The sequence below is a fragment of the Dryobates pubescens genome, chromosome 3 (genome assembly GCF_014839835.1).
Source record: "Dryobates pubescens isolate bDryPub1 chromosome 3, bDryPub1.pri, whole genome shotgun sequence".
Taxonomy (NCBI): Eukaryota; Metazoa; Chordata; class Aves; order Piciformes; family Picidae; genus Dryobates; species Dryobates pubescens.
In genome coordinates, this window is record NC_071614.1 from 23,719,113 (window position 1) to 23,733,116 (window position 14,004).

Consider the following 14,004-nt stretch of genomic DNA (forward strand, 5'->3'; position numbering starts at 1 on the left):
TGCCAACAGTAGTCAAGGATTCTACATGAAAACCTCAAGACACTGACACCAAAACCTGCTCTGCATATTTGTGATGGCTTTACACCAGAAGGCCAGGTCACTGTGGAGCTCTTTGTGATGCAGGACTAAGCACAACCTTTGCTTCTGTCAGAGAAACATCCATCAGCATTACAAACCTTTCAGACATCATCTCTGTCATAAAGCCTTACCAGCTATGGAGGATCCCCCCAGTTAACCAACCCCAGCCTTACCAAAAGGACATAAAAGCAGTTCTGGTTTCAGCCCGGCCATGGGGAGGGCCCATGACACAGCATGCAGCACATCTAGGAACACCAGCCACAAACTAGAAGACCCAGCTGCAGACAGCATGTGTGCAAATGGCATGAGAAGTCCCCAACCCAGCAGGCTCAGAATCTAATTATAAACCAAACAGAACTAAAGCAAACAGTAAAAGATAAATGCTCAGTGATTTGTAGCCCTCTCGCTAAGTTTCAGAAAGTTCAAGTTTCCTGGAGGATACATGGCAATGACAAAGACAGATGAAAGCACAACTCCCTGGGTGCTCAAGAAGCCAAATCATAATCATCAAAATGTTTTGAATTTAGAGATGTTGTACTGATCCAAGCAACGTTGTTCATTGTTGTGGGGGATTTTACATTTGTTGTACTGGAAGGAAGAAAATAAACAAAGTATTTTACATAAACACATTGAAAAATTACAGCTTTAAGGGCTAACTACCTCAGCTGGCATCAGATGAGCCAACATCAACGGTATCTGGTGTGGCTTTCTGTTGTTAAAATCCAAACATCCCAGCATAAGAGCCCTCAGGAACAAGCCAAGACCGTGAGGGTGAGTGAGCTGAGTTATTCACGTGCACAACAGCGGCCCAGGATAGAAGTATTCACTCATTCCCCCTGATGATAAACACCCAAAGCTCCCTCCATGGGCTGATCCAAGTTGCTCATCAGGCACAAGGTTGTCAGTCTTTGTATTGCTAGGTTTGTCCAGGACTACTGAGGCGTGGTGCCTCATAGCAGGGTCGCCACAGCTGCCCACATCTACCTAGGGTCAGTAAAGAGAGGGCACAGATCACAGTCCTGGGCAAAGAGAGTCCTCTGAGCAGCTCCGCTGATCCTTAGCATCTCTTCACAGCAGGCAGAGGCCAACATAAGCAGGACCATATGCTTCAGATACTTTGTTCTGGGGTAACAGAACACATTTCTAGGTTGCTGACTCAAACACAGAACAGATTAGATGTGGCCAAACACAAACCCTAGAGGAAGCTAACACAGGCATTTGAAGGGGGGAAAATGTGGTCATGTTTCTTTGAACTCCACTTCCCTGCATCACGTCTCACCTCAGTGTGACTGCATCGAGGCAGTGCAGCTGCTCACCTCCCCAGGTCTAAGAGCTGATGATAACCAACTCATCAGATCTCAGCTCTCTTTGATCATTGTTTCTGCAGCTTGTCTCTGCCAATAGGCATTTTAATAAAAATAAACACACAAACAAACAAATCCAACCATTTAAAAACTCTCATATCCTGATTACAGAGAATCCCAAACTAGAACCTGTGAAGCCTTGCACATCACTCTCCCAGCTGCCACCTCACCTGTGCCTCTGAGGAGGTGTCTCATCCACGTAACCAGGGCTTGTTGCCAAGACACACAGGCCTCAAAATAAGCCTCCAAGGACAGCACAAGGGCCTGTGAGAAGATTATTTTTTGTTTCACAAGCACATGAGGGTGATAAGAGTTATGCATGGACTGCAGCAGCAGTGATGCCAACACTCTTACTCCTGAGACAGCACTAGCATAACTGATCCATATTTTGGAGAAGAACCATGAGTTACCCAATACTTGAAGCTTCCTGATTTTCACCCTCTGAAGCAGCATTTTTTCTTCATTAGTGAAACCACACAGCTGACTTTGAATCAGATGATTTAGACACTTTAGGAATTCTCCAGATAATTTTTAGGCAGAAAAGCTGATGGAGAGAGTAATCATGTTTAACACCAGCTCTAGGGTACTTCACTAAAATAGAATCACAGAATCTTAAAATCATTAAGGTTGGAAAAGACCTCCAAGATCATCAACTCCAACAGTTAACCCAGCTCTATTAAGTCTCCACTAAACCACATGCCTCAGCACTCCTCACTTGTTCTTGAGAAGAGATCAACCTCTCCTTGCTCCAACCTCCTTTCAGGGAGTTGCAGAGACTGAGGTCTCCCCTGAGCCTCCTTTTCTCCAGCTTCAACAACCCCAGTTCCCTCATCAGACTTGTGTTCTAGACCCATCACTCTCCTAAATGGGAAGTCAAATTATAGCCAGTATAGAAGAACTTAAGCTGTTTCCCTGTGCTTCCTTCTCTGTTTTCACTTTGTCACTTAAGTGGCATGTCTGCAAACTCCCTGGGCAGGAACAATGCAGAGCAGCACCCCAGCAGAGCAGCCCCTTCTCCAGGAGCAACACTGAAACAGGGCTGGAGTGTGTCCAGCTGGTTGCTACTGAAGAGCAGGACACATAGCTGGGATTAAATTCATATAATAATCAACTCGTTTGGTTTGAAGAGGCCTTCATGGAGCCCAACCATTAACCCAGCACTGCCAGGTCACCACAGTGTAAGAAGGACATGAAACTGTTGGAGTAGGTCCAGAGAAGGGCAACAAAGATGATCAGAGGGCTGAAGCATCTCCCCTATGGGGACAGACCAAGAGATTTGGGGCTTTTAAAGACTGGAGGAAAGAAGATGCTGGGGAGACCTTGTATCAGCCTTCCAGCACCTGAAGGGGGCCTACAAGAAAGCTGGGGAGGGACTTTTTACAAGGACTTGTAGTGATAGGGTGAGAGGGAATGGACTGAAGCTTGAGGAGGGCAAATTTAGACTGGATATTAGAAATTCTTTACAGTAAGGGTGGTGAGACACTGGCAGAGTAAATGCCACCTCTCTGGAGATGTTCAAGGCCAGGTTGGATGAAGCTTTGAGCAACCCAGACTAGTGGAAGGAGTCCCTGCCCATGGTGCAGGGGTTGGAAATAGATGATCTCTAAAGGTCCCTTCCAATCCAAACCATTCTGTGATTGCTAAACCACGTCCCTCAGCACTACATCTACTACAATGTGTTCAGTTTCTTCTCTGCTGTTGAGAGACCAGTTTCTAGAGCCCACTGTCAGACAGACTGAAACAAAGCTATTGTAGCTCTTCCTCACAGTTGTTTGTGATTAACGCTTCCCGATTCACCCCACATGGGACCAATCGCTCAGGAACAGCAAAGTCCTCATGTGGAATGAGCTGTCAACAAGCATTTCCAACTCACAACCCAAACTAATTCTCATTAATTTGCAAATGTACATTAAAAAACAAAATAGCTGAGAAACACAAAATGCTGTCAGCTGCGGCCCTGGCGTGCCTTGGACCCATCCGCAGCTGAAGCGGAACCCTTCAGCCGCGGTGGGACCAGCAGAAAAAAAACCAACCCCAACAACAAAAACTCCAGCGTTTTGACAGTGGATTCCACAACCCTGCACTGCAAGGAAAGAAAGAGCCAAGCTGAGATACTCACAGTTTTGGGGGGAAAAGAATCAGCGCTTAAAAATGTGCCTCCCCGCCGCCCCTGCGCTCTGCTCCCTGTTCCTCTTGTCGTGACCTGTGCCCTCAGCCCGCTGCACCGCGAGCCTCAGGCGCTCAGCAATGCAGGCACAGGGTCACGAAAACAACAAATCTGTGTGCTCCCTTTTGTCAGCAAGAACTTGCAGTCCTGGGCTGAGGCACTGCCACTGCCATACTGGGAAAGTCAGGCTTTTAAGTAGACCCTAAAAAAAATAAATATCCCTCCACTATATTCTCAGCGGCATTTGAAGACATCCTGCTGCTAAAAGACACTCCCCCAGATAGACAGACAACTAAGTCATCAAAATAAAGTCTGGCAAATGAAAAAGGTCTTTTAAAGAAGACTGCTGGGCAGCATCAGCTCTTGAAACTGCCTCCCAAAGGCCCCCAGGAGAATGTGCTTGCAGAAGTACAGGCAAGTCTGCAGTCTTCTCTCTGATGCCCCCAGCAGTGCTGGGACAGCTTCACCATACCTAACTGGGAGTGTCTGACTCCCCATAAGGATGTGCTGACATTAAGCCACACTTGGACAGAGTTCAGTGGAGGGAAACCTCATGAAGTTCAACAAGGGCAGGGTCCCACACCTGGGGATGAATAACCCCCTGCACTAGGACAGGTTAGGGACTGACCTGCTGGAAAGCAGCTCTGCAGAGAAGGACCTGAAAGTGCTGGAGGACGAATACACAATCATTCAGCAATATGTCCTCCAGGCCAAGAAGGCCAATGGTCCTTTGGGGTGCATGGAGAAGAGTGTGTCCAGCAGGTAGAAGGAGGCTCTCCTCCCCCTCTACTCTGCCCTCGTGAAACTACATTACAGTCCTTGATCCAGTTCTGGCCTCTCCCATTCACAACAGAGAGGAAACTACAGGAGTCAGTGCAGCAGAGGCTACAAAGATGCTGAGGGTACTGAAGCATCTCTGTGACAGGGAAAGGCTGAGAGATATGGAGCTGTATAGGCTGCAGAAGAACAGATGGAGAGGGGACCTTCTCAATGCTGATCAATATCTAAATGACAAAGGGCAAGAGGATGGGGTCATATGCTTCACAGTGGTACCCAATGACAGGACAAAGGGCAATGGGCATGAACTCCATCTGAACACAAGGACAAACTCCTTTGCTCTGAGAGTGCCATAGCACTGGACCAGGCTGCTCAGAGAGGATGCAAAGTCATCTTCTTTGGATAGATTCCAAACTCACCTGGACACTACAATCCCAGGCAACCCACTTTGTGTGATCCTCTTCTAAAGCAGGGTTGGACTATAGGACCTCCAACAGTCCCTTCTAACCCATACCACGCTGGGATTCTGTGACAACCTCCTGATGTCTTTGCTGTCAGATACAGTTTTGCTCTACAAGGGTAATACCTGGCTGATGACCAGGTCCTAAAAGGAGCAAACAGGACATGCTGTATGCAGCAGTTGGGTCTGGTAGCATTCAGGTAGCTGTGACATCTTCCAAGTCTGCTTCACTTATTTATTTATTTTTTGCAGAAACCATTTAAAAAAAATTCCAGAGAGCTATGCTAAGGAGCTGTGTCACTGCATACATCAGAAATGTTGGAGGGAAACCAAGTTAAACTCTGTGCCACTGACTAGAGGACTAGGTCAGACTGCCAAGATGAACCATGTCAAAGCCTCATCCAACCTGACCTGGAATGGTTCCAGGAATAGGGCTTCTACCACCTCTCTGAGCAACCTGAGCCAGTTTGTCATCACCACCAGTGAGAAACATTTCTCCCTTCCACTTAGTCAGAATCTCCCCTTTTAGTTTAAAACCATCACCCTTTGTTCTGTCACAACAGGCCCTGCCAAAATGATTTGCCCCCGCTCACAAGATCTCCCTACAGCCTTGTCTTCTCCTGGCTGAACAACCCCAACTCTCTCATGCTTGTCCTCACAGCAGAGAGGTTCCTGTTCTCAGATCATCATTATTTCTTCTGGCCCTGCTCCAACAGATCCTCTTGAGCTGAGGACCCCAGAACTGGACACAGCACTGCAGGTAGAGTCTGACTAGAGTGAAGCAGAGGGGCAGAATCCCCTCCATCAACCTGCTGGCCACATTGCTTTGGGTGCAGCCTATAAGACAGTTGACTTCTGTGCTGTGAGTGCACACTGCCAGCTCCTGCCCAGTCTTTCACTCCCCAGCACCTCCAAGTCTTTCTCTGCAGGGCTGCTCCCTCTGCTCTTCATCTCAGCCTCAACTGATTCCAGGAGTGGCCCCAACCCAGCTGTAGTGCCTTGCTCTTAGCTTTGTTCAAGCTCAGGAGATTGACATAGCCCCAACTTCTCCTGTTATCTACGTCATTTTCTACACGTTTAAATACATGCAGGTATATAGGCTGGACAGATGGGCAGAGTCCAACAGGATGGCATTCAACAAGTCCAAGTGCTGGGTGCTGCACTTTGGTCACAGCAACCCCATGCAGTGCTACAGGCTGGGGTCAGAGTGGCTGGAGAGGAGCCAGGCAGAGAGGGACCTGGGGGTGCTGATTGACAGCCAGCTGAACATGAGTCAGTAGTGTGCCCAGGTGGCCAAGGCCAATGGCATCCTGGCCTGCATCAAGAATAGTGTGGCCAGCAGAAGCAGGGAAGTCATTCTGCCCTGTACTCAGCACTGGTTAGGCCATACCTTGAGGACTGTGTCCAGTTCTGGGCCCCTCAGTTTAAGAAGGACATTGAGACTCTTGAACATGTCCAGAGAAGGGCAACGAGGCTGGGGAGAGGCCTCGAGCACAGCCCTGTGAGGGGAGGCTGAGGGAGCTGGGGTTGCTTAGCCTGGAGAAGAGAAGGCTCAGGGGAGACCTTGCTCTCTACAACTACCTGAAGGGAGGTTGTAGCCAGGAGGGGGGTGGTCTCTTCTCCCAGGCAACCAGCACCAGAACAAGACAACACAGTCTAAAACTGCACCAGGGGAAGCTTTTGCTAGAGGTGAAGAGAAAGTTCTTCCCAGAGAGAGTTGTTGGCCATTGGAATGTGCTGCCCAGGGAGGTGGTGGAGTCACCATCCCTGGAGGTGTTCAAGAGGGGATTGGAGGTGGCACTTGGTGCAATGGTTGAGTAGTCATGAGGTGTTGGGTGACAGGTTGGATTTGATGATCTTTGAGGTCTCTTCCAACCTTATTGATTCTATGGCTCTAAATCTCCTACCAAACAGAGCTGGGAGAGGGCTGAGCCCACAGTCTAATGACTGCTGCTCATGCAACTTAAAAACTACAGCACCTGCTGTGAAACCTGCTGAAAAGGTAACTTCTTGACTGATAGAGATGAAGCCCTGGGAGAGCATACAGCCCATTATAAAACCTCCAGCTCCCTCAAAAGCTGGACACTATGATGTCCTAGCCTAAGTAGAAGACACACTGAGCTAAATAAAGGAAAAAGGAACATTTCTGGCTTTGTGTCTGCAGATTCCTTGGTAAATTGCACAATGTGATACTTGGGAAACAGCTTCCTCATGAGTCACGAGCAGAGGCATGAATGGGCTGCAATTAGGAGAGCTGATATTTCTACCAAATATTTAGCAGGAAGAAACAAAATGACATAACCCAAATAGAATTCTTTTTTGAAGTTGTTGGGGTTTTTAGACAGCTGTTGGGGCCACGAGGCAGTAAAGGGCTTCCTGCAGTTAGTGCCATGATGAGGGTACTGCTTAAGGAAGCCAAGAGCCACCTCCACCAAACTCTTCCAAAAAAAGCAGATCATGCTCTACAGCTGGGAACTGGTGTCTGTGTGTGTCCAGAGTAGCCAAGGTTTTTAAACCCATACTAAAAGATAACACAAAATCTCAGTGTTTTATTTCTTATTCCCATTTTCCTAAGTGCAAGTCATTGGCAATGAAGACAACATATTACTTCAGGTATTTTTCCTTCACTGTATTGCAAAGATCCCCTCTCAACCTGCTCTTCTCCAGGCTATACAGCCCCAGGTGTTTCATCCTTTCTTCCTCACAGAGATGCTCCAGTCCCCTCATCATCTTTGTAGTCTCTGCTGGACTCTATCCAGTAGTTTCTTGTCTCTTGAACTGCAGACCTCAGAACTTGATGGAGGACTCTAGAGGACAACCTTCCTCCACCTGCTGGCCCCACTATTCTCAGGCCTCACTGAATGACAGCACAGACTGACAGTGTTTCAGCCACTCTTTCCATTTTATAGCCTCAAAAAACTTGAATGGAGGGACAGACTGGAGCCTCAGCAAGACACTGATGGTGTTGAACAAGACTAACCTCCAGGAAACACCATGAGCGACAGGCCTCCAACTAGATTCTGTACTGCTGATCACCCCCATCCTTCCCAAAAGCAAACCCCTGCTACAGCTGCCTGCTAAGACAACCCCATCTTACCTTCATGGGGAAAGGCACAGAACTGCTCCACAAACATTTCTGCTGCTGCTTAAGCTCTGCACTCAATGCTGCTCCTGGCCTCCTCACATGGGTCTTGTTCTTAAACCTTTCCCCCTGTGCTCCTGATTTGCCTCCTTTAATGCCCATGTGGGTCTCTGGGAATGCACAAAGGTTTCTGTCTCTGAAATGAAGCCTCAGTTTTGCTGCTGTCAGAGCACTTTATTTTTGCACATATAAGGAAGCAGTGTTGATGTTATCTGCACACACTTCCTGTTTCATATGTATATGAGCAAAAAATTATGTCACGTTAAGCTGAAGTGCAGCCTCCAAGAGCTCCAAGTCAAAGCCTCTAAGTGAAACAACACAAGCACAGCTCCTCTGCTCGCTGTCTGCCCTGCTTTGCACTCACTTCACTGATTTTTATCACAACTCCCAACCTATCCTCCCTTCCCCAATCCCTGCAAAGCAGCAGCACCTTGTACCAGTGCTGCTTCCTACCTGATTCTCAGGATGGGTGGAATTACACAGGGCTTGGTGGATGCTGACAGTCCTACCACCAGCATTGCACAGGTGAGGACACTGTCAGCCACCAAGCAAGAAATTCAACTGAAGTTTGGGGCCATCCTTGAGTTCCAGGGGCTAGGTTTGTGTTTGGGTTTTTGTTTGTCCTTTTGGTTTGGGTGGGGTTTGGGGTTGGTTTTTTTGGGGGGAGGGGGAGTGTTATGTTTTTTGTAAGGAATCTTTTATATGTTTCTTGTGCACACAGACAAGCCAGGAAGCAGTTGTGTAGGAATGCTGCATTCCAGAGCTGATGTTGCACAGCTCATGATTTCTAATTGGAATTGAATGCTTTTCTGGTTAAAAGAACATACCAACTGAAAAACCAACCAACCAACCAACCCACCCCAAAAACACCAACCCAGGCTGCCCAACAAAACCCTCCTTTTGCAAAGGAAACTCTTTTTCTCTTGAAGAATACAAATGTAAAAAGCATGGAAGCACCAAAGAGGAGAGCTGCCAGCAAAGCCACAACTTCTTAAACCCCATAGCCAGGAACCACCACTGCCAGGAGCTCTTGCAATGTGCAGCTCCACTCCCACTTTCAGACACTGCTGACTGGAGAAGTCCGAGATGAACCACAGCTGGGAGTGAGCTGAAACCAGTTTGTACTTCCTACTTTCATTTTGCTTTCATGGCAGCTCCTTCAATGTGAAACCCAAGTGAATTTTTTATACACAGAAAGATCATGAAGCTTCAGCTGTTGCTGGAGGAAACCAAAAGAATCTTTTCAGATGCATCAAGTAAATGAAACACTTGAAAAGAAAGAAAAGCTCTTTCTCCTGGCACAACTCTGTGTGTGTCTCAAATGGTCAGCTCCAAGTACAGCTGAGCTGCACCTCTGTGAAACTGATAGAAGTGTGGGTTCCACCTAGTGATAATTTCTGTCTCTCAGACATCACTGAGTGACAGTGTGTGACCCAAGAAAGAGGCCTTACAAATCTTAGAACTTAAATGTTTCATGCAAAGAAATTTTTTTCAGTAATTTACCATTATGATACCTTACTTGATCTCATTCAACAGTTCTGCATCATTAGTTTTCAGGCAAAGCTACATTAAGCCAAGAAGCATCTTTATTGGAGAATCTCTCTGACAAGGAAAAGCTTGCAAGACCTAAGGCTGTTTAGTTTGGCAAGACTGACTGAGAAGAGACCCTTTAGTCCCCTCAGCATCTTCATATAGCCTCCACTGGACTCTCCCCAGCAGTTCCCAGTCTCTCTTGAACTGGGGAGCCCAGAATTGGGCTCCAGCACTCTGGGCTCTTGTCCTCTACCAGTTAGTAGTTAAAAGAAAGCTCTTCCTTTTAATATGGAAAGGCAATGAAAGTGGACTGCCAAGAAAAGAGGCTTCATCCCCGCTCTAACAATCAGCATTCAAATAAATCCTGTGTCCTTCTCCTCATTACTCCTAAGTGACAGAAATGCTCAGTGCATCACTCAAGCTACATCAAGGAGGAACAAGTAATTACACACCCCCTCATCCTGCACCTTCCTGAGGGTGCAGAACATGGTGGTGTGTCTGGAGAAGTCAGCACGGAGCAGGTTAGAGAGTCACACCAAGCAGAGCAGACAGTTACCACTCCAGCCTTGCAGAAGCTTCATCCTGGTGGTTTAGAGGAAAGTACCAGACCCATAAGTTAGTTAAGAACAATTGTTTGGTTTTTTTTTTTTCTATTAGGGAATTTCATCATTGCAAAGCAATTTGTGGTTTTTTGCTCTGAAGCATGAAATTCATGTTGTCATCTTTGGATATGGACCTCTGAGACCTAAATACATCTGGAAATATTGCTTTACCTTCCCAGTGTGATGCATAGAAGTAGATTTTTAACCACCTGTTTCTTGATCCTACTGTGAACCAAGACAGAGGAAGGTGGAGGCCGAGATGGACTGCAGCAGACAACTCCAGACAAAGGAACTAGTGATAGGATGAGAGGAAATGGGTTTAAGTTGTGCCAGGGGAAGTTTAGATTGGACATTCATTAGGAAAAACTTCTTTACTGGGAGAGTGGTGAGGCATTGGAACAGGCTGCCCAGGGAGGTGGTGGAGGTGCCATCCCTAGAGATATTCAAGAAGCCTACAGATGTGGCACTTGCGGTCATGGTAGTTTGGTTACGACTGGACTCGATCTTAAAGGTGTTTTCCAACCTTAATGATTCTGTGATGGGAGTGTCCCTCTGCCTGCTGCAAATAGCCTTCCCAGCTCTGAGCACAGCCATTTAGTTGGCTTGTTAAAGATGCACTCTGACACTCACCATAAAAGAGCCACCCAAGGACATGTTCCAACGTGTCCTGTACCTACTGCTCGTGACCCATTCCCCAGGGTAAAGGCACATTCCACTTAGGGAGGACTCCCTGCAACCTCCCTGGGATGTCTCAGTATGTCACACTGAACTCAGCCTATGGCTCTGTGTCTCCCACAGGTGATTTATTTCTCTTCATGCCTCACACTGACAGCTGAAACATGGTCATTCCAGCAGACAGAGAGATGAGCACTCTTGCTCTCTGCTAAGTCTGCCTCATAGCTCCCTATGAGCAGTAGCAAAGGTGGAAGTTATGGGGAAGAGGAGCATTTAGAACCATAGTATCATTTTCATTGGAAGAGATCCATCAGATCAAGTCCACAAGTGCCAAGGTAACAGCAGATTTTGAGCTTTTTCCTGGGCAGGCCTTGACAACACTTTCAGAGAAGAAATTGTTCCTTATGTTCAACCTAAACCTCCCCTGGAGCAACTAGAGGCTGATCCTCTTGTTCCCAAGAAGAAGTGACAGACCCTCTTTCAGGATGGCTCAAACCTCCTTTCAAGGAGTCACAGAAAGCAAGAGGTCTTCCCTGAGCCTCCTCTTTATAAGGCAACAGATGTGATGAATAAAAGCCTTCAAGCCCTACAGAGACCACATTAAAATCATCACCCCTGAAAAGGAAAAATTACCTTTCCTTTTCCATCTGCTTTTCTTCCCATCTTTCTTACTGCATCCATCACTGCTGCTACTGCTGCTGTTCTCAGAGCTCTGAGAGTCAGACTGGGCATCGCTGCTCTCCTCAGAGCCATCAGAGAGTTCCTTCAACCCATCTGGAACATCCTTCTGCAAAGGCAAGAAACAGGCACAGTCACCCATTCGACAATAAACTCCCCCAATTAACAAAACATTTCTATTTACCAAGCATCAAAATTGCTTGCCCACTGGCATCACACACACTGCCTCTGTGGGCCCATATGAAATGCTTAACCCAACCCCAGCTAACATCATCTCTTCTACAGCACCCTCATCACCACCTTCAGGTACACACTCTTCCTTAACAGCTCCATCACACACACATTCCCATTCCCCAGAAAATCCAGGCAATCTGTGAATTTCATGAGAGAAGAACACTTGATGGCTCAGCGTTCCGTGGGCCCAGATAATGTTATTTTTCCAATCAGGTCCCTCAGCAGCCCCTGGGGACCTGCCAGGGGCTTTCTGTGTGGTGGAAAACCTGGACTACCCAAGGCCACAGCAGTGGGTTCACTCAGCTCACCTACGACATTAAGTGGGAAACAGCCAGCAGGGAGAACTGCAGGCGGGTTTCACCCTGTCCACACCTGAACTCAGACTGCCCTCTAGTGATTGTCCTTCTGGATTCCAGTTCTAACCTACACTGGAAATTGGTGATAACTGCTCCTGAGATAGCCATAGAATCATGGAATCATTTTGTTTGGAGGAGAATGTCAAGATCAAGTCCAACCATCATTCTAGCACTGCCAGGTCCCCCTAAACCACACCCCTCAGCACCCTGCATGACTTGAAGTACCTCCAGGGATGGGGACTCCACCACTGCCCTGGGCAGCCTGTTCCAGGGCTTACCAACCCTTTTGGGGAAGAAATTGTTCCTGGTGTCCAACCTAAACCTCACCTGGTACAACTTGTTCTTTAGAGAACAAGCCCTACCTGGCTCAAACCTCCTTTCAGGGACCTGTAGAGCACAACAAAGTCTCTGCTGAGCCTCCTTTTCTCCAGGCTGAACAACCCCTGTTTCCTCAACTGCTCCTCACAAGACTTGTGCTCTAGACCCCTCAGCTTCACTGTCCTTCTTTGGACACTCCCCAGCAACTCCATGCCCTCGGTACGAGAGGCCCAAAACTGAACCCAGGATTCAAAGTGCAGCCTCACCAGTGCCCAGTGAGTTTCTCTTTTATGAGGTGTGAGGTACTGGCCATTTAGCTTTTCTTCACTGTGGTGTAACAACACATTGCTTGGGGAGTAGTCAGCCCCTCTGCAGTCCTCCTGACTGCAGCCTAAGCCATCATGTTATGTTAATCATGGACCCTCCAAAGGACTTGTCAAACCATCAGTTTCCAAGCCCTTCCTGGCAGCTGTGCTAGAAGTAAACACAGCACAGGGGACCCGGGACTGGTGCAGCAGGGCTGAACCTCTCCCTCTTTTCTGTAATACTGGGTTTCTTGGTGTTCCACAGAACTTACTACCTCCAGACTACCTATGCCCAAGGAAGGAAAGAAAGAAGACACAAATCCATAGTATCTTTAGAGACACGTGACAGACTATGCCTTTGGATTATCTCAGCTGGCAGTCCAGCCTCCTAATCAATACAAATTGTTACATTTAATTGACTTACTCCTACAACCAGCTAAGTACCATTGGAGTTCTGCTGAAGCTTAACACTGAGACCAAAAAAAAAATTTAAAAGAAAATCAGTTTTAATTTGCAGATTTTGTGAAGAAAAACTGAGCTACAGCAAATCACCCTGCCAGTCCCTTTTGGTGCACAAACTCTGCTGTGATGACAGGCTGAGGGAGCTGGGGTCGTTCAGCATGGAGAGAAGGCTCTGGGGGGACCCTATAGGTGAAGACGTTCTGCAGTACAAGGGTGGTGAGACACTGCAATCAGTTGCCCAGAATGGTTGTGGATGCCCTCTCCTCTGAAGGTGTTTAAAGTCAGGCTGGATGGGACCTTGGGCAACCAAGTCTAGTTGAGAGGCTTCCCTGCCCATGGTTGGAATACATGATCTCCTGAGGTCCCTTCCAGCCTGAGCCATGGTTGAGATGGTGAGAATGGGATCCAGCCTAGCTACAGTTCTGACAATGATAAGGATGTCTTTCGCAGGGCAGTTCTTAGTTGATTCCATTGGTAATCTGGGTGGTCCTGCTTTAGCAAGAAGGGCTGGACTAGATGATCCCCAGAGGTCCCTTCCAGTGCCCACAATGCTGTGATTCTGGGATCTCAGTGGCCTTTGTAAAGCACAGATTCTCTGATGTTTTGAGTATTTTCACAGAATCACACAACTATGGAGGCTGGAAAAGACCCTGGAGATCATGCCCCAACCCCTTGCCTAGAACTCCCAATCCCACTACTACTGCTAAGCCACTATCACTAAACCATATGCCCTCAACTGTGTCTCATTTCCAGGTAAGATTTAAGGGCCTCAGGCTGCACCAGGGGAGGTTCAGATTGGGTATTAGGAAGACCTTTTTTTTTTTAACTGAAAGAGTGGGGAAGCATTGGTACA

General features: G+C 47.4%; 1 protein-coding gene across 3 annotated transcripts in view; it reads right to left on the reverse strand.

The window, feature by feature from the left end:
* Positions 1 to 14,004, reverse strand: part of ASXL2 (ASXL transcriptional regulator 2) — an 89,557-nt gene that overhangs the window by 29,197 nt on the left and 46,356 nt on the right. For 2 of the 3 annotated variants that reach the window (XM_054179809.1, XM_054179810.1), the window contains one exon: positions 11,432 to 11,585. In XM_054179809.1, the coding sequence (XP_054035784.1) occupies positions 11,432 to 11,585 (154 nt within the window). Of the gene's footprint in view, positions 1 to 10,294; positions 10,416 to 11,431; positions 11,586 to 14,004 lie in introns of those variants that run through there. The other variant, XM_054179811.1, reaches the window with a different exon arrangement.